This window comes from Phaethon aethereus (genome assembly GCF_964289735.1).
Source record: "Phaethon aethereus genome assembly, chromosome: 4".
NCBI lineage: Eukaryota > Metazoa > Chordata > Aves > Phaethontiformes > Phaethontidae > Phaethon > Phaethon aethereus.
In genome coordinates, this window is record NC_138578.1 from 27358600 (window position 1) to 27381682 (window position 23083).

At 50.3% G+C, this 23083-nt stretch overlaps 1 protein-coding gene across 5 annotated transcripts in view; it reads left to right on the forward strand.

Moving 5' to 3' along the window:
• Nucleotides 1-296: 296 nt before the first annotated feature.
• LEF1 (lymphoid enhancer binding factor 1) overlaps nucleotides 297-23083 on the forward strand; it is a gene marked incomplete at its 3' end in the record, with an annotated part of 69197 nt that continues 46410 nt past the window's right edge. For all 5 annotated transcript variants that reach the window (XM_081998794.1, XM_081998796.1, XM_081998795.1 and 2 more), the window contains exons 1-3: nucleotides 297-1529; nucleotides 2403-2466; nucleotides 3972-4105. In XM_081998794.1, coding sequence (XP_081854920.1) covers nucleotides 1320-1529; nucleotides 2403-2466; nucleotides 3972-4105 — 408 coding nt within the window. In that variant the 5' untranslated portion in view covers nucleotides 297-1319. The remainder of the gene's footprint in view (nucleotides 1530-2402; nucleotides 2467-3971; nucleotides 4106-23083) is intronic.

Genomic DNA, 23083 nt, shown 5'->3' on the forward strand with positions numbered 1-23083 from the left:
TGTTTCCTGCAAAATGTGCGCCCACCGCGTCCGCAAAATAAAAGAAGTTGCGGATCCTGACGTTTTCCAAACGCCGCGTCTGCTTTTGTTTCAATGAAAAAATTTTTTTATATATATATTTTTAAAAAATCGTACTTGTACCCTACACCGGGGCGATCCGGTGTCACCCGAGAGCGAACGGGGCAGCCCGACCGCTGCAGGAACGGGCCGGGGCGAGAGGTGAAGCAACGCTCCTCCTCTGGCTCTGTTTACCGGTCTGAGACCAGGGCGCGCCCGGGGGCTACCACGCATTCCGGCCGGGCGCTTGCTGGATTGAATGGCGATGTGTTAAGTTTGCCCGGGGGGCAGCCCCGCACCCGCCGCCCCCCCCTCCCCGCCCCCCCGCACCCGGGCGCGGTGTCAGTCACGGCGGCGGCTCCTTTCATCTCCGCCGCCCCCGCCCCGCCCCGACGGCGGAGGGAGGCCGGCGGGGGAGGGTGGGCGCGGCGCTGGGGTTCCGCTGCCGCCGCCGCCGCCCCCCGGGGTCTCCGCGCCCGCGGCAGGCGGCCCCGCGCCGGGCGCTGAGCGTGGGGGCGGCCGGGGGCGCGGAGGCGCCGCGGCGGCAACTTTTTTCCCTGCCCGCGGGCGCGGAGGGAAGCGGGGGGGGCGCCTCCCCGCCCGCCCTCCCGGGGCTGTTTCTCGCTCGCCCCCCCGCCGTGCCTCCGAGCCAAGCCCGGCCGTACCCGGAGCCGCGGGCGCAGCGGCGGACAAAGGCCCGGTGGGTGCGCGCCGCGGGCAGCGCCCTCCCCGTCCCCCGGGGCGCCCCCACCCCCTCCCCCTACCCGCCCCCCCCCCCCAGCTATTTTAACTCGGGCCCGCCCCGGTGGCGGCAACTTCACTCGGAGGCGAAACTCGGGCGGGCTCCGCTCCCCTCCGCGTCCCCTCACCCCCCCAGGGTGAGCTCGGGCACCGGGGGGTGGGGGGGACGGGGCTCCTGGGGGGCGGTCCCTGGGGGCGGGCGGGACACAGGCGGGTGGTTTTCGACTTACTCCGGCCGTGCGGGGTGGCGGGGCGAGGCTCCCCGCGGGGCCGGTGCCGTGCGAGAGTGGGGGGTACCTCGGCCCCGAGGGGGCGGGCGGGCGTCTTCAGCTGCCGAGCGCAACCCCGAGGACTTCACGGGATTTTTTCCTTCTTCTCTCCCTCTCCTCCTCCTCCTCCTCTCTCCTCCTCTTCCCTCCTCCTCCTCCTCCTCCTCCTCCTTCCCTCGCTGCTCCTCCCGCTCCCGCTCCCCTTCCCGCGGCGGGCCGGCGGCCGCAAGCAGACGCCGCGCTGCCGTGAGGATGCCGCAGCTGCCGGGGGCCGGGGGCGGCGGGGGGGACCCGGAGCTCTGCGCCACCGACGAGATGATCCCCTTCAAGGACGAGGGGGACCCCCAAAAGGAGAAGATCTTCGCAGAGATCAGCCACCCCGAGGAGGAGGGCGACCTGGCCGACATCAAGTCTTCCCTCGTCAACGAGTCCGAGATCGCCCCCGGCGCCAACGGGCACGAGGTGCGCGGCCGCGGGGGCTCCGCGGGGCAGCGCGGAGCGACCGCGGGGTGCGGGATGCTGGCGGGCTCCGGCCGCCGCCGGCAGGGAGGCGGGTAGGGAAAGAGCTTCGTCGGGGCACCGGGGAACCCCCTCTTTTCCGAATATCCCTAAAAATCCAAGCAAAATCATTCCATCTCAACTCTCGTTCCGGAGCCGGGCGAGCTCCGCGCCCCTCCGCGCCATGGGATGGGTTGGGAGGGCCCGGGGAGACCCCTCTGCGCTTCGGCCCGAGACGAGAAAGTTCCCGCGAGTCCCCCGACGGTGCGGTGGTGTACTGGACCGCAAGCAGCCATGAAAATTCCTCGGTAAAATCAGCGGGGTCGGGGCATTAGCCGTAACTCTGTAAGGGATTTGCATAAAATTGTTCGGGAAGAAATTCCCGACGCTAAATCAACTTAAGGGCGAGCGGCTTTTTTTCTTTTTTTCTTTTTTTTTTCTTTTCTTTCCTTTGTTTTTAGTCTTTTTTTTTCCCTAAAGAACAGTTACTGAAGGCAACGTGATTTTCATTATTAGTTTTGGTATCTTTTTACCGAGAGTGCTTTGACTGCCGAAGCTCCATATATTTTCCAGAAATAAGCCCCTTTCGTTAAATGTAGGGCGCTTCTGCTAGAGTCTCTTTGCAAAGCCCCATAGTTATCCATGTTGTCATAAAATGGTCGTTGACATGCACATTTCTGGTACAGTTGCCTTCCAAGACACTTAAGAGGGAAAAGAAAACTGCTTATCTTTTGCGGTAACTTTTTTCTTTTGACACGAAGCTGTAGTGCTGTGATCGATAAATGAGCATCCATACAATGACTTTTCTTCTTTTTCTTCTTCTTTTCTGATGGTCAGGTTTCCAGACAGACTCAAGCACAGGATTCCTACCATGATAAAGGCAGAGAGCACCCCGAGGAAGGTGAGAAGCGCATGGTCCTGTCTTGCCATATTGTCCCTCCTAGTCCCCCCTGTGAGCCTCCGCACCGTCCTCAACCTGGAGCTTGGTTTCTTTTGGGAAACATAAATTTAGTACCTTTTGGGGAGGAGGGGTGCCAGGATGCTTTAAAAGCATGTTTCAAAAGGAGATGAATGTGCAGCACGTTTATCTTGAGTGACCAAATGGTATTTTAGTTGTTTAGAAACTGATAAGTAGGCCAAATGGATCTTCGCTGAAGAAATAACTATTTTTAGGATATCTGCTTAAACATATCTATCTCTTCACTCATACACTGCAGCAGAGTTGTGTGTGTGTTCAGAAACTCTGTGCTTTTCCCCGCTGTAGCCAAAGTCTGTTGCTTAAATCTCCTCCTCCCAATGTAAGCACGAACAGACCTCTTGCTTTTTTTAATGTACCAGCTGGTTAATTTTGATTGAGGAGGACAGAGGAAATAACAGAGTTCGTTGAATATCACTTAGGAAGCTGGACACACGTACAAAGAATGTGTGCTGTGAAGGATGGGAGATTATGTTTAAAATGAAATGCTTATCGTCACGAACCAAAGCAGATCATAAATTCCATATAAAGACAGACACGTTTCAGTCCTGGTGCTTTCCGGACTCTGTGGCGATCTTTCTCCAAATTGGTCATTAGACAGCCTAAAAGCAGCCATGTCCATGCCCATAGCATTTTGGCAGTGAGGGGGAGGAGGTCAGCTCTGTTACAGCTTTCTTTTCAGCCTTGCATCCTCTTAAAATCTCACCTTTGAGTAGTATCATTGTCAACAGTCATATAGGTGGGAGACCTGTTCACCCCCATTTGCAGGACCTGGACCCAAATTCTTTATTTTCCTGAAAAAATAGCCTCCCTCACTTGGCTTCCCTCTTGACTATTAGTGCCATGTGTGTTCAGCAGCCCCTCTCCCCTCCACAAATTGTTAGGGTCACCTTCCGAGGCAGCCCCTGCCCACTAATTGTGCTTGGTGAGCGTGGCCGGAATGAATTGTTCGCTGCACGCAGCACCTTGGCGAGAGAAGGAAATGATTCTATATAGTTATCACTGCCGTGTTCCTCTCTTTCCTGAGAATGATGTTGGAAACCCATACTGGCAATACTTTTGAATCCACAAATCCTAGAGGGATGTATAAAGTGGGGGAAAACTGCTACCTGAGAGATGTGATGTAATTGCTGATGTTTCTGCCTTGATTTGAACAGGGACTAGCAAAATAAATTGGCTACTCTGAGGCTGTTCCCTATTTTAAGCATAAACTCCTCACTGAGAGTGCTTGCTCCATTAAGAGTTAACTCTTCTTAAAAAACGTTATTACAAATTGCTACGGACCACTTTCTGTCAGAGGTAATTTTCCTGAGTAAGGAAATGTTTGCATGCAGAACATTTTTATGAATGCACAGTACCTGTTTAAGTGCTCTAACTGACAAGAAGTGCGTATGTGGGGAATAATGTAATCATTGTTTCCTCTTCCATAGGAAAGCATCCAGACAGTGGCTTATACAGCAAGGGACCATCATACTCTGGTTATTCTGGGTATATCATGATGCCAAATATGAATAACGACCCGTACATGCCTAACGGATCTCTGTCGCCACCCATCCCCAGAACAGTGAGTTATCTCTTCCAAAGACCGGTTTTGGCGAGCTGGGTTTCCTCCCGTTCGGTCTGCAGTGCGTGCTCACCCCGGGGGTTGTATTTTTTTTCGGGTAGCGTCAGTTCCCGTGAAGGTTGCGCTTCTGCTGTTCAGAGCCTCCGTCCAGTGGAGTTTGAGAGCTCTTGGAGGTGTTGGTCGCGATTGCGGTGGAAAAGCTGAGATTAACATCTGCGGTGTCTGACGTCCTTTGAACAGGGCTGGGGGCTTTGCGGGGGGGAGCCCTGGTTTACGACCGTAGGATAACGTACGGCGGAATGATGTAAATGTCGTCTTTGTAGTGGCTGTGACAGATGTGAATTTTCTGGCTTTAACTCTTGGTTTGTTGAGGAAAGTCGAGGGCTGGAAGCAGAACTGCTGAAGATGCTTGTCAGTAAGATAAAAAGATTGGATTCTTTTTTTTTTTTCGCCTTCAGATGTGACATTGCTCTTTGCTGACTGACATTCATTTCTGCCATCAGTTGCTCTGCATGAAGGCTTTATGTATCTGGCAGTCTTGCTTTGAAACATACTCTCTATCTTCAGCCACAAATTGTGAAATGGTCGTTTAGGAATGAATATCAACCATGATGCAGTAGTTACAGCTTGCTTTTGCCTTGTGGCGGGCACAGATTCTTCCAGGTTGGTCCCTCTGTCCCCACTGGTGTAGGTGCACGTTTGATGGATTTTAATGTACTTTTAATTTTGGATAATCAATTCCCATTTATTTTTGTAAAACTCTTGGTATACGTGATCAGGAGGCAATGTTAAAATGAGCTGTGGAAATTATATTAGTAGAACAGGAGTGGAGCAGGAAACAAATTTGCTTGTAGGCATCCTGCTGAAAAAATGCCGCTGCAGTTGTGTGTGCTGTGATATGAGAAGTTGGATGCTGTTATTTCCCTGTGATAAAGCAGTTCTCCATCTTACTGGTTCTTGGATTTTTACTCGGCGGTCTCTGTCAAACAACTGGCATTATTTCGGTCTCCGACATTCTTGATTTTTCTTCATGGTTGTGGCACTTGACTTCAAAAACAAAAAAGAGGGGGCCTAATCTGTATTGGTAATTTGACAGTAGCAAAGCATGTTAAATTAGTAGATGTTTGGATTCGGAATGACAAGGCGGGTTGGCATTGGGAAACACAAGGATCTGCCCTTTTTTTATGTCATCGTTTGTGTTTGAAAGATGCAAAAACTCGTGCAGTATTACTACTTTCTATAGCTCTGGGTTTTTTCGTGTATAAATTACAGTTTGGAGGCCTACAGCCATTTAGGGTGAAGCATGACGACCACAGTCTGTTGATATTTCTTGCTGTAAATGCTGCTCTACAGCAAACTTCAGTTCGGATGTGTCGTGGGGAAAAGGATGCAGCTTCTCGAGAGGGCACCAGGACTCAAACCTGCCCCTTTGAGGACCGGGAAACTTCAGACCTGTTCTTTTACCCCCTCTTTCCCACGTTACCTTCCTGTGGAGGTCCCTAGTGCTGATGCAAGGCCTTGTACAACAAAATCCAGTTTAATTATTCACCGAGGATTTTCTCTGCGTGTGCGTGCCGTGGGGCTGCCGCTCTTTACTGATCTGGCATCGATGCCGCCAGAGTACCGGCTCCTTGCGGAGGTTGTCAGCCTGCTCAGGTACCTGGGGAACCGTTCTGCGTGGGTATGTTGGAGGGGAGGAGGGGGGCAAATGCATCTGCTTTCTAATTGTAAAAGCTGCCTGCTGAACATCTGAGGGGCTAATTTAGTGCAGCGTTGCTCTTGCATGTTAGAGCAGCACCACTATTTCGGTAAAAGAGTGCTGTTGCAGGGCTGCAATGTTGACATAAGCCTGGAGTTCTTTCAGTTTAACCACAAGGCTACACGCTTGAGTTATTAAATAATTTTTTTGTTTAATTGAACTATAATCTTTGTTAGTCTCCTAGCTGACAGCTGGGTTTTAATGCGCACGAGATCAAAACGCCACATCCACGAGATGACACGCTCGCTCGCTTCACGGCTAACCACAGCTCCGGCGCCGCGCGCTGCTGCCCGTCCACCTTTGCGGGGTCCCAGCCGCCGCCCCGCGGGTTTGCTCTGGCTCCCCTTTTTGGGGGGATGTGCTGATGTGCTGGGGCTGGGGGGCAAGGAGCAGCCGATAGCAGCAAGCTCTGGAGGTGGAGGTCTCCCCGGGGGTGTCAGTCCTGCGGCTGTACCTGCGCCCTGCCATTTGCATGACAAAGCCGCTTCTCCTTGATGCATCTGTTGCCTGGAGGTGTTAGGCAGGATTAAAAAGCCGCCCTGGGGCGCTGAATCTTTTTCTGCCTTGGAAGGACCAGGCTGCCTGCAAACCGCCCCGGGGTGCGCCCCCAGGGAAAGGGGGCGAGACCCAGGACAGGGACCGACTCCCATGGAAGCGAAGCGGCCTCGGCTCGCGATGCCGGGGCAGAGAGAGCAAAGCTTTCTTGTAATGGGAAAAAAGTGATTTTCGCCAGCATATGTAGGAAGAAAAATGAAAAATTCCTTTTTAAAAAAAAAAAAAAGCAGATGCTTTGCCTTCTTGCTTTGTAAAATTAAGAATACAAACCTATAGTCTGACGCAACATGTCTAATAAACCTTGAAAGGAGGAAACTGAAGTGTAATTTCGGTGCAGCTTTTGGAGGGGAGAGGGTGTATGAGGAGGATTTCAAATCTTCCAAAATCTGCTGTTGTTAGAGTGGTCTCATCGTCCCCATTCTCCTCCTTTTTTTTTTTTTTTTAATTTTAATTTTATTTTTGTATTTTACTGGCAACCGCTTTGCCTTTTACAGGTTGTATCTGTAGGAGCAGGAGAGTGTTAGTTACAAGTTCAGGTACAAGCCTCGCGCCGCGGTACATATTCTTACCAGATAGCTGGGTAAGTGAAAAAGCAAAGGTTTGGGTGGCTGCTGGAGAAGTAGCATGTGATGGTACTAAAACCGCAGTAACACCTGGTGAATGTGCATCCTGTGTGCTTGAGATATTTTTTTGGTGGTTTCTCATCATCGTGGTGGTTTCTCATCATTGTGGGGGTACTGAAGATGGGAGATGGAGACAGCTGTTTGTTTGCTAAGATGTGTAGGTTTTTTCTTATTTTTTCGTTAACGAGGTTAGTTTTGGGGTAACACACCTTTCTCGTCTGTGTGATGGGAACATGGGGACAAAGGAGGTGACTGAAGAAGAATCATTTCTCTGTGTCTTAAATTCACCCAGAAAATCATTTTGTCTTTGTTCCTCCCTCTTTCCCGATGAATTAAACTTTCTGTGGGAAGACAGAGGATTTCTGCAGCCTCCCTTTTGTCTGTTCTTATCTGTTCTTGGGGTCTGGGTTTATTTCATGGTGGGTAACGTGTCTCTTTGTAGCAGCTGGAGGCATTAAATAGGTCGGAGGATAGGACCTATAAACACCTTACAGTGACTTGCAAAACACAGCATACCCGTTTGAAAATGATGAGGAATTCTGCTAAGAGAGTTTGAATGTGAGAAACAGTGTTTATACGCAGGATCCCCCCTACCCTGCCCAAGTTTTGGATATTCCTTGTGTGCTTCTGCATGGCAAGGAGTATGGAGGTAGCTCCTCTCTTGAAGAGCTAATGGCCCAGGAAAAATTGTGCAGATAATACGGACAGGAGGAAGGATGAGGGTAGAAATAGCAAGAATGAGTGGCTGCAGAGCCTCAGCAAGAGGATTTTGTTTCCCTAGCTGCATCGTGCTGTCCCTCCGAAAGCGGGCTGGTTCGCTTGCTTGGGGGGAATTTTTGGGACCCCAAGGGGAATGTACAGGAACTGTAGAAAGACACGAATCTGATTTTTCATAATACTGTCTTTTTCCTGAGGGTTCACTTCTGCTGACTGGGCAGTTGTAGGCAGTTGCTGGGAGCCGTGGTCAGGTGAAAGCTCCCTGGCCCAATATGGAACAGGCTTTGTAGCCAGAGATGTTGGGGCTCAGCTCCTGCTCCCGCATCACCCATCAGAAAGCTTTGCACCAATTCCCAAGTTGTCATGGGAGCAGGATGCTCCCAGGGCCGTAGGCAGCTGCGGTCCTGTCGCACCTCTCTTCCTGTGCCCGGCAACCCCAGACCCGTGCCTGAGGAAACGGGTGGCACAGGCAGCCGAGGGGCTCGACGAGCCGGGGCTGCTCACCCGGCGCTGAGGTTCTGCCGCTTCACCCTGCGCGGCGCATGCCTTCTCAACGAAGTCGAATGAGGCCGATGAGCTCCGTAAATAACTTCGAAATAGGGTGCGGAGGAGCACAAAGCTTCCCGACTCCCTGGAGCTTGCCGGGGCTTATTCGGGTTTGCACGGGGAGGAATTTTAGCACTATTTGCTGAGGGGCTCGGCGAGTCGCCCCAAATTCCGGCACCGGGGGAGAAGAGGAATCTGCTCAGCCCTAGCAGAGGGACCTTGCTGCTGCAAGCGCGTCTGTCCGTCAGCTGCTCCGACTCAAGCGTCGCAGCTGGTCCATCTAAGATACGAGCCAGGTCTCTGGGAAACACAAATCCAAGCCGTGAACGGTCGTGGCCCGAGCCTCGGTGGTTCTTTCTTTCTCCCCCTTAGTGAAACGGACTCTCCATTTGGAAGAGGAGGCAGAAGAAGTTAACTGTGGTGCCTCTAGGTCCGCCTTTGAAGCTTGATCTGGTTGCTCCTGGTAAGACGGCATGACCCAGGCAGGGTCTTACGTATGTACGTCCATCGTTAGCGTGGTCTTTGGGCATGTACTGGTGAAGAAAACAGCCTTTCTGCTTTTGCTGCCTTCTCCTTGCCAGGGTGATGCAATTAGCAGATCTATCTAATTGTGCATGGGCAAGGGGGAAAGAAAACGTTCTCCTGACATCTCAGTCCAGAGGCAGCAATTGCGTGTGTGTGTGGCTGCAGCGGAGGCGTAATCAAAAACCCCACCCATTACAAATCATCGGAGTTGCAGCTTTTGTATATCAATATGTGTCTATGCTTACGTCCTAAATCTCATGTTTTCTATATATCTAGGAGCTAATTCAATGCAAACTGTGAACGACGGAGCTGCCGCTTACATTTTAGGGTGGTTTAAAAGCAAAATGTCATTCCTGTTGTTTTGGTGCTGTGCCACCTCTTCTCCAACTTAATTGCAGCCCAGAAAAAATGTTAATAAGAATAACTTGTTACGAGCCACAAAGTGCCAGGGAGGATATGGCTCAAGAAGAAAGCCTGAAGCTCCACAGGTTCAGGCATCAAAAGAGGAAAAGACTTTTTCCAGATACTTGCAGCGCTGCATGGCTGCAGGGGTTGAAAAGCTTGGGTATGGCAGGCCTGGCTCCTCCCGACTCCTTAACTTCTGTTTATAGTTAGGGAAAACTCCTCCTGATACGGGAAGGAAATAACCCACACAAAAGCATTTTACTGTTGCTGTAATATTTCTGAAACCCTATTAGGAGTCCTGTTAGAGGCATGTGCTTTTTTCTGCTGGTAGTAAAACACTGTGTCTCTCGGAAGACGACAGGCGTGCAAGAGTCTGCTTTAATACGGACACCGAGCGTTTTGCAGCCTGAGGTCTGTATGTTGCGTGGCCCGCTGCGGTCTCCCGGGTTGCCTGGACAGACGCCGATCCGGCGTGCGGCTGGTCCGAGGGAAACGCTGCCGCGAGCCGGGCGGTCTGTGGGTCCTCGACCTGCTAGAGGCAGGTTGTCCTCGTCCCCCGTCCTCCCCACTGCTACGGGGCAGCCACGTGCCGTGGTGCTCCAGCGGTGCATAAGTGACTCCCATTTACCCCAAACCGCCCCCCGGCCTGGTCAGCAGGCGTTTATTTCTCTCTAAGCTGGTTTTGGCCGTAAGGCGTGTTGGGCGCGAAGACCGTTCTCGTCTGGCCTTCGGGTTTGGTCCCTGCTTGCGGGACGCCAGGGGAGGGCGGCGCGGCTGCTTGGCGCGCTGCTCCTGCCCGGGCAGTTGGGGATTAGTGTCTCTGTCGCTCCGGCCCTTCGTAAGCGTTAGATTCACTTAAGAAGGCTGCGTTCGGAATAACTTCATCTAGCAACCCAGTGGCTTCTATTTTGAGACTTGGATCTTGTGGATATGTTTATTTAGTTTGGGTTTCCCACTTCAAAGGAATCTGTCCTCTCAGCAAGAAAGTGATTGAGCACTTAAATAAAAATGTATTCATTGAATCTTTGGGACTGAGCTAAAAGTGCAGTAGGGAGTTAACGTCTGCGCCAGCTGTGCTACTCAGCCAGGGATTGCCTGTTCTCCTGAAGGGGAAGAGAAGTGGTCTGGACTGCCTGAGGAGCAGTGGCAGACCTTCTGGCCGCGGTGTCGCTCGCTGATGCTTCAGCTTGAGGTGAAGGACCTAGACCCTAGACTATCTTCGTCCGTGATCTTCAAAGCTACCAAATCCCTCGTGTAGGAGAGCAGTTTCGTGGAGCTGGAAGGTCGACTCGACTTGTGTTTATTTTCTTTAAGTGGCTGTGGGTATAGGTAAGATTGAGGCATAAAATCAATAGGATGAGCTTAGTCAGCAAAAATTGCAAGTGTAAAGTTACACGGCTTTGATTGAATATTTATAAAATGGGCAGTTTAACTTAAAAAGTAAGTGCAGTGTTGTCACCAGCTGTAACACATAAACCAGAGAATCGCTGTGGTTAGGAGTTATTAGGCAAGCCAGAGAGCAGTTAATTCCCAAAAGCGTCTGTCTATCCAAGCGCTTGTCGGTACTCGAGCCCTGTGCTTCAAACAGCACCGCACAAGCCGGCGGGCAGGCCTGCTTCCCCCAGGCCGGCGTGCCGGGCGAGAAGTCCCTGGGGGGCCTGCGATCTCGTGCACGTGTTTGCCGTGAGGTACCTTCTGAAAACGCCGGCGCTTCAAACGGGCCGGGCAGCGGGTGCGTGCGCCCGTGGCGCGAGGGGGCTCTGGTGCTGCTGCTTCGGCAAAGGACAGAAAAAATCCGTATGCTAGATTTTTCTATATTTTTCCCCCCCTTCTCTTTGCTTTGTGAGTAGGGAAGCTTTAAAGTGGGTTGAGGCAAGCTGCTGCTGCGCGTCCAAGCGCGGTGCCGGGCGCTGCGCGTGCTCGACGCCTTGTAACCGTGACTTGCGGGAGCTGCGACAAACCCCGCGGTGTCGGCACCGGGAGTGAGATTTCGCAGAATGGGAAGGTGTGATGCTGAAATCCCATTGCTACTGGTGGCAGCTCAGCTTCCCCCTTCGCTGACTTGAGCGGAGGTCTGCGTGGGGGTGCAGGCGTTATCCAAAGAAAACCGGTCTCGGAATGGTCTGATTCGTCATGTACGTCCAAAAAAACAGGGAAAGGGAACTTGGGGCTCTTGTTTTGTTGCCTATCCCTGTAGGCCTTGTATTTCTGGGTTGAGGTCCTACTGACAGCGGGTGCTCGGAGCCAACGCTCTGTCTCAGTAAGTGGTCACTTTGCTATGCTATAAGGCTCTATTTCTTCAATTTTCTGCCTCTTTCTGTATTTCAAATCTTCCTCAGAGATTTATCTTTGTGACTGTCTGTTGTCTCTCCACAGTTTGGGAATATCTTCTTGCCTTGATCTTTCTTCATCCCTCCCAAATCTTGCATTGGCAAGCTTTGTCTAGCATAAAAAAAGTGCAATACGGAGGTGATGATTAAAGGAGTCAACGCTTGTCAAATGCAGACCGTGCTCAGGGCGAAGGCCTTTTCCCTGCCGATGCGCTAAAATGTGGATAAACAGCATCCAGCGATGCAAATGTGTGTTTACTTTGTTAAAGTGCCACAATCCAGCGATTTCTTCAGGGTCTCTAGTTTCTGAAGTTTGACTGGTGCCGTGTCAGGTTTAGGAAGCTACAGTTGCAAGTGGTTAACTGTGGTTTTGGTCAGGCTCTGTGTGTGTGTGTCCCCAGTCTGGTACTGCCTGTGTTGCAGTTTCGTATAATTCCTGTGTACCCCCGCGGTGAGGAAGGTTCCCACCACCGACCCGCGTAACATCCCACACAGCCCTGCCGCAAAAGTACAGGTCCTCCTCTCTCAAATATGAATGTACGCGCAGGTTCAGCCTCTTGAGGAGCTTTTGGGAGCGGGGTGGGAGCGAGCCTGGGGGGTGACGGTCAGGTGTAGGAGCCCGGGGCGGTGGGACAGGCTGCAGCGTCCCCGGGTCCCCTCCAGGCTGCTGGGGATCCACGCAAGGGAAGGAAAAGCGCTGGGAGAGCTTTTGAGGATCTTGGGGACATAAGCCATATATCGTCTGTACTGAAATACATTTTGGAAGACATCGGCAGTTAAAATAATTTACCCTAAGGGATGCCCCGTAAGCTTACTGTTTCGCTGCCCTCTGACTTGGCGTGCTGGGTTGTATTTGTGTCTGTTCTTTACTGCCCGGTTTTCTCCTGCACGCAACTGAAATTCAGCTTAAGGAACTGAGCATGTTGGATTTGAAAGATCTGTTACTCAAACACCCTCTCGCTCACACATTATTTCATGTCTTCAGTACCCCTGGTACGGGGAGGAAGGGGAGCTGTGCTGGATTTAAAGGAAAAAAAGAATTTTTAAAAAGCTTAGCTCTTAAGCATGTGAATTTTTATGGTTTTGTTGTGACTTTTTTCTTCTCATTTTATTTTGAGGATATTGCTAAGATAATGGTGCAGAGATTCTGTTTTAGCTGTAAAGCTTCAGAAGGAAAACTTGTAATAGGAGAACTGCAAAAAAATGCTAATTTATTAGGCAACTCCCCAGACAGTTTGACAGCACTATTGTAAGCACTTTATTTTTTTTTTAAACTGGCAACTACTAAGCTTCTTATCGGAGTGACCTGTAAAGGATGACTTCATACTTTGTAATATGAAAATATTAAGACACTCTAGGAGAGCTGGTCAAAATGCTGTTTTGCTTGAAACTTTTTTAATTCAAGGGTGCTCTCAAAACAACTTGTGTAGAAAGCTTTCCCTCTCTCTTTGAAACTTTAAATCCTTTTTTTTTTTTTTTTAACCCCCAGGGTTACGTGTGTAAATGAGAATATTACCGGCTAATGGGGCAGAACAATAAATATTCAGTCGGCAAATGTGGTTTCATCAAAGCCGGTTCAGAAACCCCTGTATCTGGGGCAGAGGCAGACTTCTTGGGAGAAGGAGGTTTCAGAGGGGTTTTTGTGGACCTTGTCTTCTAGCTCTGGCTCCAGGATTGCAAGTAAATACGTTCTGCTAGTTAAACAGTTGTGCTCGCTGCACAAAAAAATGCCCTCCTCCATTAAATGAATCTCTCTGGCCAACACCTGCTGGACAAAGCATTTTTTCTGGTTCCGTCAACAGAAGAGCCTGCGGGTGGGTCTCACGTTTCTCTTCTGGAGACGGCATTTCGCAGCCCAGCAGCCCGTAGCTCCCAAGTCAGCCGTGGGCTGGTGTTGGCCTTCCATGCATTACCTCCATCTCCTCTCTGCGGCTGGGCTCGGTGGTTCTGCCGGCAGGGGACGGCTGGTTAAGACAGCGGCTGAGATTTGAGCCCAGGGAGTTAGGCCAGGGCTGCCAGAGCCGCCCATACTAACACAAGTGCCGCTGGTAGGTTACAGCTGGTTTGGGGTGGAGCAAAAGTTTGTGCCTGTGCAGTTAAGCGTGAAATAGGTAAATTCTGTGTATAATTACCCAACGAAGAGTCTAGCATGAAGATGTGACCCGTGGAAATTGTAGCGCATCAGTGGCTGCCGGCAGATTCCCAGTAGGTACCCTGGCACCCATGCCGACATGAGAGGGTTCACGTCCCCTGCCTCCCCCCCACCCTGCTCCTAAAAGCAGAGACACTGAGAGGATGCTTCTGCAAACGGGAACCTGAAGAAGCAAGGTTTGTTCAGAGACTTAGAGGAAGGTGACGGCAGAGGTGGGAACAAAATCCACGTTTCCTGAGTTTGCTTCACGAACCCACCTGAAAGACAGCTTGCTTATAAAGATGTGTTTCTTGGGTTGTTTTGTTGTGGGTTTTTCTTTTCCTAAAAACAAATGAGAAGCCTGAGAAAGTAAATGCTGGGATGTGTGTGGAGAGGGGAAGAAGGGGGTTAAAACCAGTGCAGATCAGAAGAAAGTTGGTGGCAGCGCTGGCTGTGGCTGTATTTCATACCCAGCCTTTCAGTTAAGGCCCAAACAATCCTACTAGAGTTGCTAAGTGAAAGCAAGGAGAGGTTTAAAAAAACTAGCCTAAAAACTTTTTGTCCAAAAGCAGACTCTGTTTTTTCCCGTTTTCCTTCCCAGCAGCACCCGTATCTTCCCAGTCTCTTTCCCATTTGCTCTCCCCCTGCAGGGGGGCAGGCTGCTTGCCCTCAGCATCGTTATTTGCACCCCCCACTTTTGTCTCAGCCCTTCTCTCAGAAATTCAGCCCAGAGGCAGTTAGGTACCCAGCACGGTGTGCTCCCTCTCCCACGAAGCTGCCATTGATTCGTGGCTCTTGCCACGACGTGCAGGGGATAGCTGACCGGCATTTCTCAGCTGGCTGGGAGGACCTTGCTCAGCTGTTTCTCAGAGCAACTTTTTGGGATGGCGTCTCGGCAGCCATGGCTTCCATCTTCCTCTTCCAGCTGTGGTGGGCACCCGCCGTGGCCGCAAAGGTGTCCATGCCCTGCGTCTCAGCAGCCGCCGGTGGGAAGAGTGGTTTGCAAAGAAGGTGCTGGCTGGCTTAAAGCTGGAGCCTTTAAACTTCACCCTGGGCATGCTGAAATGCCTGCTACTTCAATGTGCGCCCAGGCCGTGCTGGCTGGAGCACAACTCTTGGCTTCCTATCCCTGTTTCTTGGTGGCATCGCCTGCCCGCGGTTACCTGGGTCATCGGTGGTGTTTTCTTTCTCCTTCACAGCTCTGTAGCTGCAGCCTGCCCTTGGTGGCCACAGCGGGCGGCTGCATATCCCCCAGCACCACAGCCAAACCTAAAACTCGGTCTTGTTGCCGTCACGCAGGTCGTCACTTTGCAGGGATCAGAATTTAAGGAACTGGGGAGATTTGTTGTCAGGTCCCCCGGCTCTCCCTAATGTGGTCACTGAAAAATCCTGCGTGAGGAGAAGTTGTGCCTTTGCTTGGGCACTGAGAGATGCCTGTGCGGGTTTTGTGGTGGGTTGTGTGGGACGAAAAGCTGGCCGACAGCCTTCGCGTGCCTCTTTTGGGCTAAATGGTCTCTTAAATTTCAGTGAATAGCTGCAAAAAAGTAGCAAGCTTTCAAGCAAAAGTATCAAGTAGCAAGTGAATCCTCTGCAAAGGAACAAAAAAGTCTCTGGAAAGGAAAATAAGCAGTAATTACGGTAAAACATACTTTTTCATCACAGTAACGGTTTGACGCTGAAAGGCAGGGTGGCAGCATCATATAAAAGTGACTTCCCTGCTGCTGTTTCTTCATAGCGGCCAGTATTTTGGAGGCCTTTGCAATGCTATGCATGTTGCCTGCTTGGTTTCTGGAGGCTGGCATTCGTTTCCAGATACTTGGGACTCCTTGTGGGCTAGGCAGAAGTTGAATTTAGCTGCCCTGACAGCATGGCAGCAGATACATCTGCTTATGGTGACTGCTCTCTGTATCTTGCTGCTCTTTCCTCAGTGTTGCTTTATGAGCATCCCTCCAGTTATCAGAGTGGACACCAGAGCCACAAAGAATTAGTCCTGATTTAAGAAAGCAGGCTGCGCAGAGGAAGCAGTAAATTTGCTGGGGAGGTGGCAGGAGAATAAAGGAGGGTGGGGAGGAAACCCCAAAACCTTGGATTAATAAAGAAAAGACTTCTGTCTTAATACTACTAAAAAAATGTAAGCTTTTACATTTTCATAGAGATCTTGCTACATTTGGCTCTCGTTTCAGCCTCAGTATGGTTAAAGAACAGTCAAAGTAAAAATAAGATTGTTTCCCATCCTTGAAATGACAGGGACATAAGCTCTGTGTCCACAGGGAGGGAGGGCAGATCCTTTTGCTGTTGTCTTTGAGTTGGGGTTTTAATGACTACAGGGAAAAAAGGATTGTTAGAACAGCAGAAGAAAAATGATACAGCTAAGAGGAAATTGTTTTTATTGCTAATACATTGGTGCTCATAATATTTAATTCTTTATAGCTTATAATGTCTTAATTCTTTACAGCTTATGCTTTATTTGCACATTCTTCCTTCCTCACCACTCTGCATGCTGTAGTGGTATACAGAGTCATATTTCAAAATTACTGCTCTTAAAAGCTCCTATTCAGTGGTTTTAGAATGAATAAAAATATTTGTCAAAGTAGCAGTGGTGCTCGGACTGGTCAGCATACGGACACAGAGTGGTTCAGCTGCTGCACCCTCCCAGGCTCTCGCTTTTTACATCCTCCTTATCCCCCCTCCTTTCCACTGATAAGTTTTAAAAGCTCACTTGAAATATTTTTTTCAGGGCTCTGTAGATGTATGTTTAATCAAAGTTCAGGACAGTCTTTCTCGATAGAGATTTACTTTTGTTTTTACCAGCAAAGCCAGATGAGGAGAGAGGAGGAGTGTGGGAGCATTTGATGCCCCTGAAAACCATGTTGTGGCAAGAGTAGTTTTAAGGCAGCCTAAAAGTTGTCTGTATGACTGGAGGAAAAGGAGTCTTTAAGAGGAAGCTTTGCGGTATTTTAGACTTTCAGATCATTACTTATCTTTTTAGATAACTAATGGGGATTTAGTGTTCGTTTGCCGCGTGCTGGATGTCTGGTTTAGGGTAAGTGAACCGCTGTCAGTTCACTACGAGGAGCTGTGGAGGGGAGGCAATAAGCCTGGGCATCTGCATTATTTTGCCTTGCATCAGGTGCTAAAAGTCACTAAACGTACTGTTGAGTCACAATATTTTTTCCCAATTTGACTCGCTTGCCCGGTTGTATTTTTACTTCAGCCTTTAGGCTTGAAAAAGCATGTGCATAATCAGTTCATTTTGTGTGGTCTAGGCTATAAAAATGCCCCCTCTGTTCTTTCCATATGAAAAACGTGTTTTTAATTTCAGGGAACTTATATAATTTTCTGTGCTTTCTTTTGTATCTCAGATTAAAAACAAATGCTCCCTTCCCCTAACTTTGCATGTTCCAATTACGGAGTTGTGAAAATAAGTCATCCTTCAGCTTTTGTTACTTTAAAACAGCTATCGGTGATGTCAGAGTCAATACTAAAAGCATTAAGAATGCTGGCAGAATGTAATGCAGCTGCAATCCAACATGATGTTGGAAATGGGGTTGAGAGCATAAAGGCTTTCCATATTCCCAGGGCGCACAACTGCTCGCGGCCTTGGCTTTGATCTCTTCAAAGGCTGCTGCCTCCTCCTAGATGGAGAGACTTGGCTGCCACTCGCTTGCATTGAAAAAAGGCAGAGGTCTCTATTCAGGCAGAAATCAATCACTGTGCAGAAACAATTATGTGTAATTCAACCATCATGAAAACAGGGCGAGATTATGGGTTTGTTACCTGAGTGACTGCGTGGAGACGGGGAGCAGCGGACGCGGGAGTCCTGCTGACATGCCACATCTTGATGACAATTATAGACACATGAATGATGTGGCGGGCGGGGGCGGCGAGATGACAAATGCTGGTCACGCTGTCCAGCAGAGCAGAAAATGAGGTTACAATTGGGAGATAATGTTTGCATATGTAACCATATTTCAGCAAGCTGGGCAACTTCAGGGAATAGCGGAGACGAGTGACGGTAAACAAAGTCGGTGACAAAGTCGGTGTGTGCCCTGGCTGTCGGCTTTCCACGATACGGAAGCGCGTATGTGCAGTGGGAAACCTGGGTGCCGCACCCTGAAGAACGGGTTGTTTAAAACAGCCTAGTGGCATTTTTGGAGGGGAGAGGGAAGAATTGCCCGGGAAAAGGAGAAATCTGCTGAGTTTGGCCCTCAGAAGGCAGAGGCAGCAAGCAAAAATCCTTCTCCGCCCCTCCGTGTCTCGGATGGCAGTGAGAGTTCGCTGTTTACGAACAGCATGGACGAGCACATCGCACATCTCCCGCCTTCCCCTCCCGGCGGGGATTTAGGCTTGCCTCGTGGTAGTGCATCTCTGAGCGAGAGCGTTTTCGGATTTGCATGGTAACATTTTGGCTGCAGTAGGCTGTCGGTAGTGTGACGTGATGCTCAAAATATCTTCTGATGTATAATGGCCTCCTTTAATTGGGAACTTTTTTTTTCCCCTTCCCCTGAGTGGTGAGCAATAGCCGACTGTCTTTAAAAAAGACACCTGGCATGTGTAGTATCTGCCATGAGAATATTTATTTACAGTATTATTGCCTATAAAGTCTTAAAATAGTTTTCCTCCCAAAAAGGCAAAATAAAACACAGATGACTGATTATAAAACGGTATCCCTTCTCAGTTTGGTACACAGGACGAGCTTTACCTTTTATACTGCTCAGGCTTAGACATCAGAGGCGCAAGAAGCTGCTTTGAGTTACAGATCTTCAAACAATAAGTCAAAACAAAAAATCAATCCCTCCAGTCCCTGGGTGCAGTTAGCTAAAGATAAAAGAGAAAAATAAAGTTATGCTAAAGCAGATAGAGGAAAGGAACAGATATGCCAAGGAAACACAGAGGACAAGTGCAGAGTTGAAGTGGGCCTGGTGTGAGCCAACATCAATGAATTTTTATCTTATCAAAAAGTTTTAGGGTTGCCAGTTCTCTTCAAACTGGATCCACTCTGCTCCGGGGCTGCCTGAAGCATTGTCTTCAATAAAAGTTGCTTCTCTCTACCCTCCGCACACCTCCCTCTCACTCCTAAATGTAATCACACACAGGGATTAGGCTGCCCCTCACTCAAGGTACGAAGTTTCACTGTAGACTTCAACAGCAAATTAAGGACTGTGATAATCCCTTCTTATTACAATTATGAACTGAGATTTCTTTTTATGTATTTGGTGAAAGATGCATAATCTCAAAAAAAGTAAAACCATTTCCTCCTGGTGATGTTCCCCCTCCCGTGTCCCAATAAATTTAAATTGCAAAGGAATTTTTTTAATAGATTAAGAAAAAAAAGGAATTTTTTAACCCTTTTTCATAGCTGATTCATGAAATTTTTAATGCCAGTTAACTGTCTTGATTGAATCAAGTACGTGGCTTAAACCTTAACCTGCAAAGAAGAGAGCATCACGCCCTGAAGTTGTGATATGCAAGCTAAAGTCCTCTGTGTCCCTCTTCAGGATCAACATCTCGAGCTGCAGTCGAACCAAAAAAACCTTCTTTGGAAAGAGGCCTGTTGGCTCTGAGTTGCTTCTGTTTCTGTTGCATCTTTAAAGGTGTTTATAATAGGGGCCAGTGCATGTGTTCAAGGAGCTCAAGGCGTCTGTCGGCATCCCTGGCTCAGGAGGGCCGGAGCTGGTACCTGCCCACGGGCACACGAGAGGCAGACAGGAGCGGGTGTTGCTTCACTTAATAGCTACTCCAACAGCAGAAAACACATTTATCCAACCAAAAGTGATTAATAGATATGGATCTTACATTGTGTGCAAAAATACCTGGAATGCACTAATATTCGGAGGATTTGGGAAAGGCTAGTTGATGTATGCCTTCAGCCCAATAGCTGATGTCTCAGGGCGTGTTTCTGCAGTGCGGCATAATACCCATTTCATAGATGGGACAACAGAGCAGAAGAGGAAGAATAAAGGATTCAAGGTAATGCAGATGCAAGTAAGCTGAGGCAAGGGTGTCGATGTTAGGTCTTGCTCTTTGCTGAGAATTTGAGGTGGCGATTTCACACAGCTGCCTGGTAACCTGGGGCTGGCTCTTCCCACTTCAGGCTGCCTTTGCTGCTTTGAGAGAAACATAAGTCACGCTTTTCTGCGTAAACAATTGCATGAGCTGCTCCAGAGGTGTTTATGGGATTATGAACTGAACAGGAAAGGGGTTAGTGATTATAGATGTTACTATGGGATGTAGTATGGAAGATGTGGCTTGCAATGTGAAAAAATGGTATCTCCAGTCTCTCATTTTGATAAGGTAGAAGTTACTGTTAGGTAACTCTACTCAGAAGAAGCGTTCAGCCAGTTATTGCCTTAAAAAAAAAAAAACATAAAAATCTGCAGCTTGATAATTATTCCCATTCATCTCTGGGTAGATTGCATCTTAAAGATAATTTTTTTTAATTGCTTTAATAGTTCTCCTTACAGTTGTCTTCTTTGAAGTGAAGAGCAGCATGGCATGATACCTCTCATCAGGAGCGGCTGCACAAGGGGCTGAGTTGAAGCTGGAGGCTGCCCAGCTACAGCTGGGTGGTGCGGGGCCGCTTTCATCCTTTACCAGTTTTGGTTTCCTCCGGTCCCAGCTGTAGGTGAAGACTTGTCAACAGTAATTGCCAGTCTCTCAAAAGAAATGTTTTATGTTTTGTGGAGGCAAAAACGGGCCAGGGCTTGGTACTCAAAATGCTGGGTATGGGACGTGCTGCTTAGTCACCGGTGTGGTTTTGCAGAAGTCGGTGGGAAGGAGACCAGTAGTCCTTGGGACAGCTGATGCAGAGCAAAGATAGCTGAAAAATAATAAATCCTGCCCAGAGGAGGGGGGGCACGCGAGGCATGTGGTGTGATGTGATCTTTTGTGTCCTTCCGGAAGGATGCTAAATGCAAACTCCAAAACATGAAGTGCTGAATCAGGATGAACTAGGAGCCTTACAGGGCTTAAACAACGCAGTGTGAAATGGGAAGTGCCGTAGCTGAACTTACAGGGTATTTTGTGTTTTCCGTGTTTGTTTGAGGTGCGTGGTGAATGGAAGCAAAGGACAGAGCAGAGGTGAGCGGGAGCTGCAGCGCTCTGCCTGTCCTCTCAGCCCCTCCTGCCCTAGGAAAGCAAGCCCCCGCCTCGCTGCTTCGGGAAGCATCAGCCGTCTCCCTTTCCGCTTTCAAATACGTCGACTAAAGTATTGGAGATAAACATGTTGACTGGCCTGGTTCCTCTCAGCGTGGGGCTTTTCTTTCTTTGTCTTTTTTCATCTGGCCTAGCTGAGCATCCCAGCCGTAGCAGGGAATTGGTTGGGCCTGTGTCAGCTCACTGCGGTACAGAGACTCTGGTTGTTTCGGCTCTCCCAGTACAGCGTGCGGGGAATAAAACCAGCAGCCAGACGCTGCGTCAGGCTGGGATGGAGCAGGGACTAAAGGCGAGCAAGGGCATGGTGGCAAAGAGCCGGCGCTCCGTCCTGTGGCCTCCGAGGAGACCCTGGGAAGCCGGAGCTGGCAGGCCGGGCGCCATTTCTCAAAAGCGGCCTACTTCGCCTCTGTAACGTAAACGCCGATTTGCGGTCTCTTAGTAGGGAGGGAGCAACCCAATAACGCCGGGATAACTTGCTTGCCAGCAACGCTTGTCGTTCAGGGCAGCATTTAACTTCGTCTAGCTGGGACGCTTGGGTTCCGCCGGTCGGCTTTGCAAAAACGGCAGGCAACCTGAAGGCGCCGAACGATCTGTCGGACGCCCGTGGAAGGTAGCCCGTGTCTCTCTGGGAAAGGTAACCCCAGCTGGGTCCTCCTGCGAGCGGCACAGGCTCTGGGGGCTGCTCCTTGGCGTGAGCAGGGCCTTCCCAGAGCAGGCGGAGAGCGGGGCAGAGCCCTCCTCGGATGGGAGCGGGAGCGTGGGCAGCGCGCAGGGAAAACTGCGGAAACATGAAGCCGGTTGTGGGAGCGAGGAGGGACCGTCCTGACCTCCCGGCGGGCATGTTTCTGCCCAGCAAGGAGCCCTCTGCGGACGCGCCGGCGCGGAGGTCTGCCCCGTTCGGCTTCTGTCCCGGTGGAGCCGAGCCTTAAATAACAGTGTTTGCAGAGCGCGTATTATGGAAATCAGACCAGTCATAACTTGACTGCTCTCAAATAAAGCGCGTCTCTTCAGAAGAGTGGCGGCTTAGTTTTTTTTGGCTGGAGGCAGAGACAAATTTGTGTGCGCAAGGCAGTGGCCTGTGTGGGGCAGCCGGGGGCCAAGCTGTGCCATTCCCAGCACTCGGGCTGTCCCGCTCCGGTGGGAGGGTTTCGCTCCTTCCTGTTCCTCCTGGTTCTCCCTGGGCCCCTGCCCCGGGAGAGCGGCGGGCGTGTGGCAATGAGGAGGTTGCTGATGCGGCCGTGCAGCTGCCCATTTGCATGTCTGCCTACGTCGGGCAACTTTCATGTCGCTCCGCTTTCCTCCCCGGGACCGCCAGCCATCTCCCGCACGCTCCTTCCCACGCCCTGGCGGGCGCTGCCCAGCACGTGCGCGCCACGACTCCTGCCTCCGGTGCCCTGAATCGGTGGGTCCAGTCTGGCGGGGTGGCTCAGCAGCACACGGTGGATTGGAAATCTGTGGCTGCCTTGCTGGGTTTTGCTTTTCCTTGTCCTGGCAGGTAGTCACGGGAAGCGCTGCTTCGTCATTAGCGCTTGCACAGGGTCACCCGCAAGAGTAATTCAATTTTACAAACAAAGTCTTCATCTCATTATTGGAAACTTACTTTATTTTTTATGTTTCTTGCCTTTCTAACCCTCTGTCCGTTCACGTCGCCCTCTCTTCCAGAGGAGGTGTCGGTGCGGCAGGAGGAAGGCTGCCTCCTGCTCTCCCGTGGCAGCCTCATCAGCTGGACCTGGAGAAGTATTGAATTAGCTTTATTATGCCGCTGATTTGAAGTCATTACTGGTGTAAGCCGATGCAGTTCCATTATTGTTGATGGGATTGGGGCTCTTCATGTCACAGGTGAATTGGACTCAATTAACCGAAGCCGTGGTCTTAATTAGAAGCTTGGCTTTCAGTGTCTCCTCCCGGGCACTGGAGGTGGGACAACCCCTCCCTCTTGCCTTGCCAACACATGGGGCTCTATGAGTCAACGAGGGAAGGTCCCACATCGTCCCATGGGGATGGCATAGCATCCTCTCCTCCTCGTGCTGCGCATCCCCTTGGCTTTGCTCTGAGGGAGAGGAAAGCCAGCACGAGCCATGGAAAGCACAAAACTGCCCTTTGGGCTCGCCAGCGCAGAGCCCGGTGCCTGTGTCGTGTTGACTCCATCGTCTAAGTGGTCTGGCCTGTGGACAGGTGTTTTGCTCTTTACTTGGGAGACAGTTAGTCAAGGGTTTTGACAGATGCTTGGCT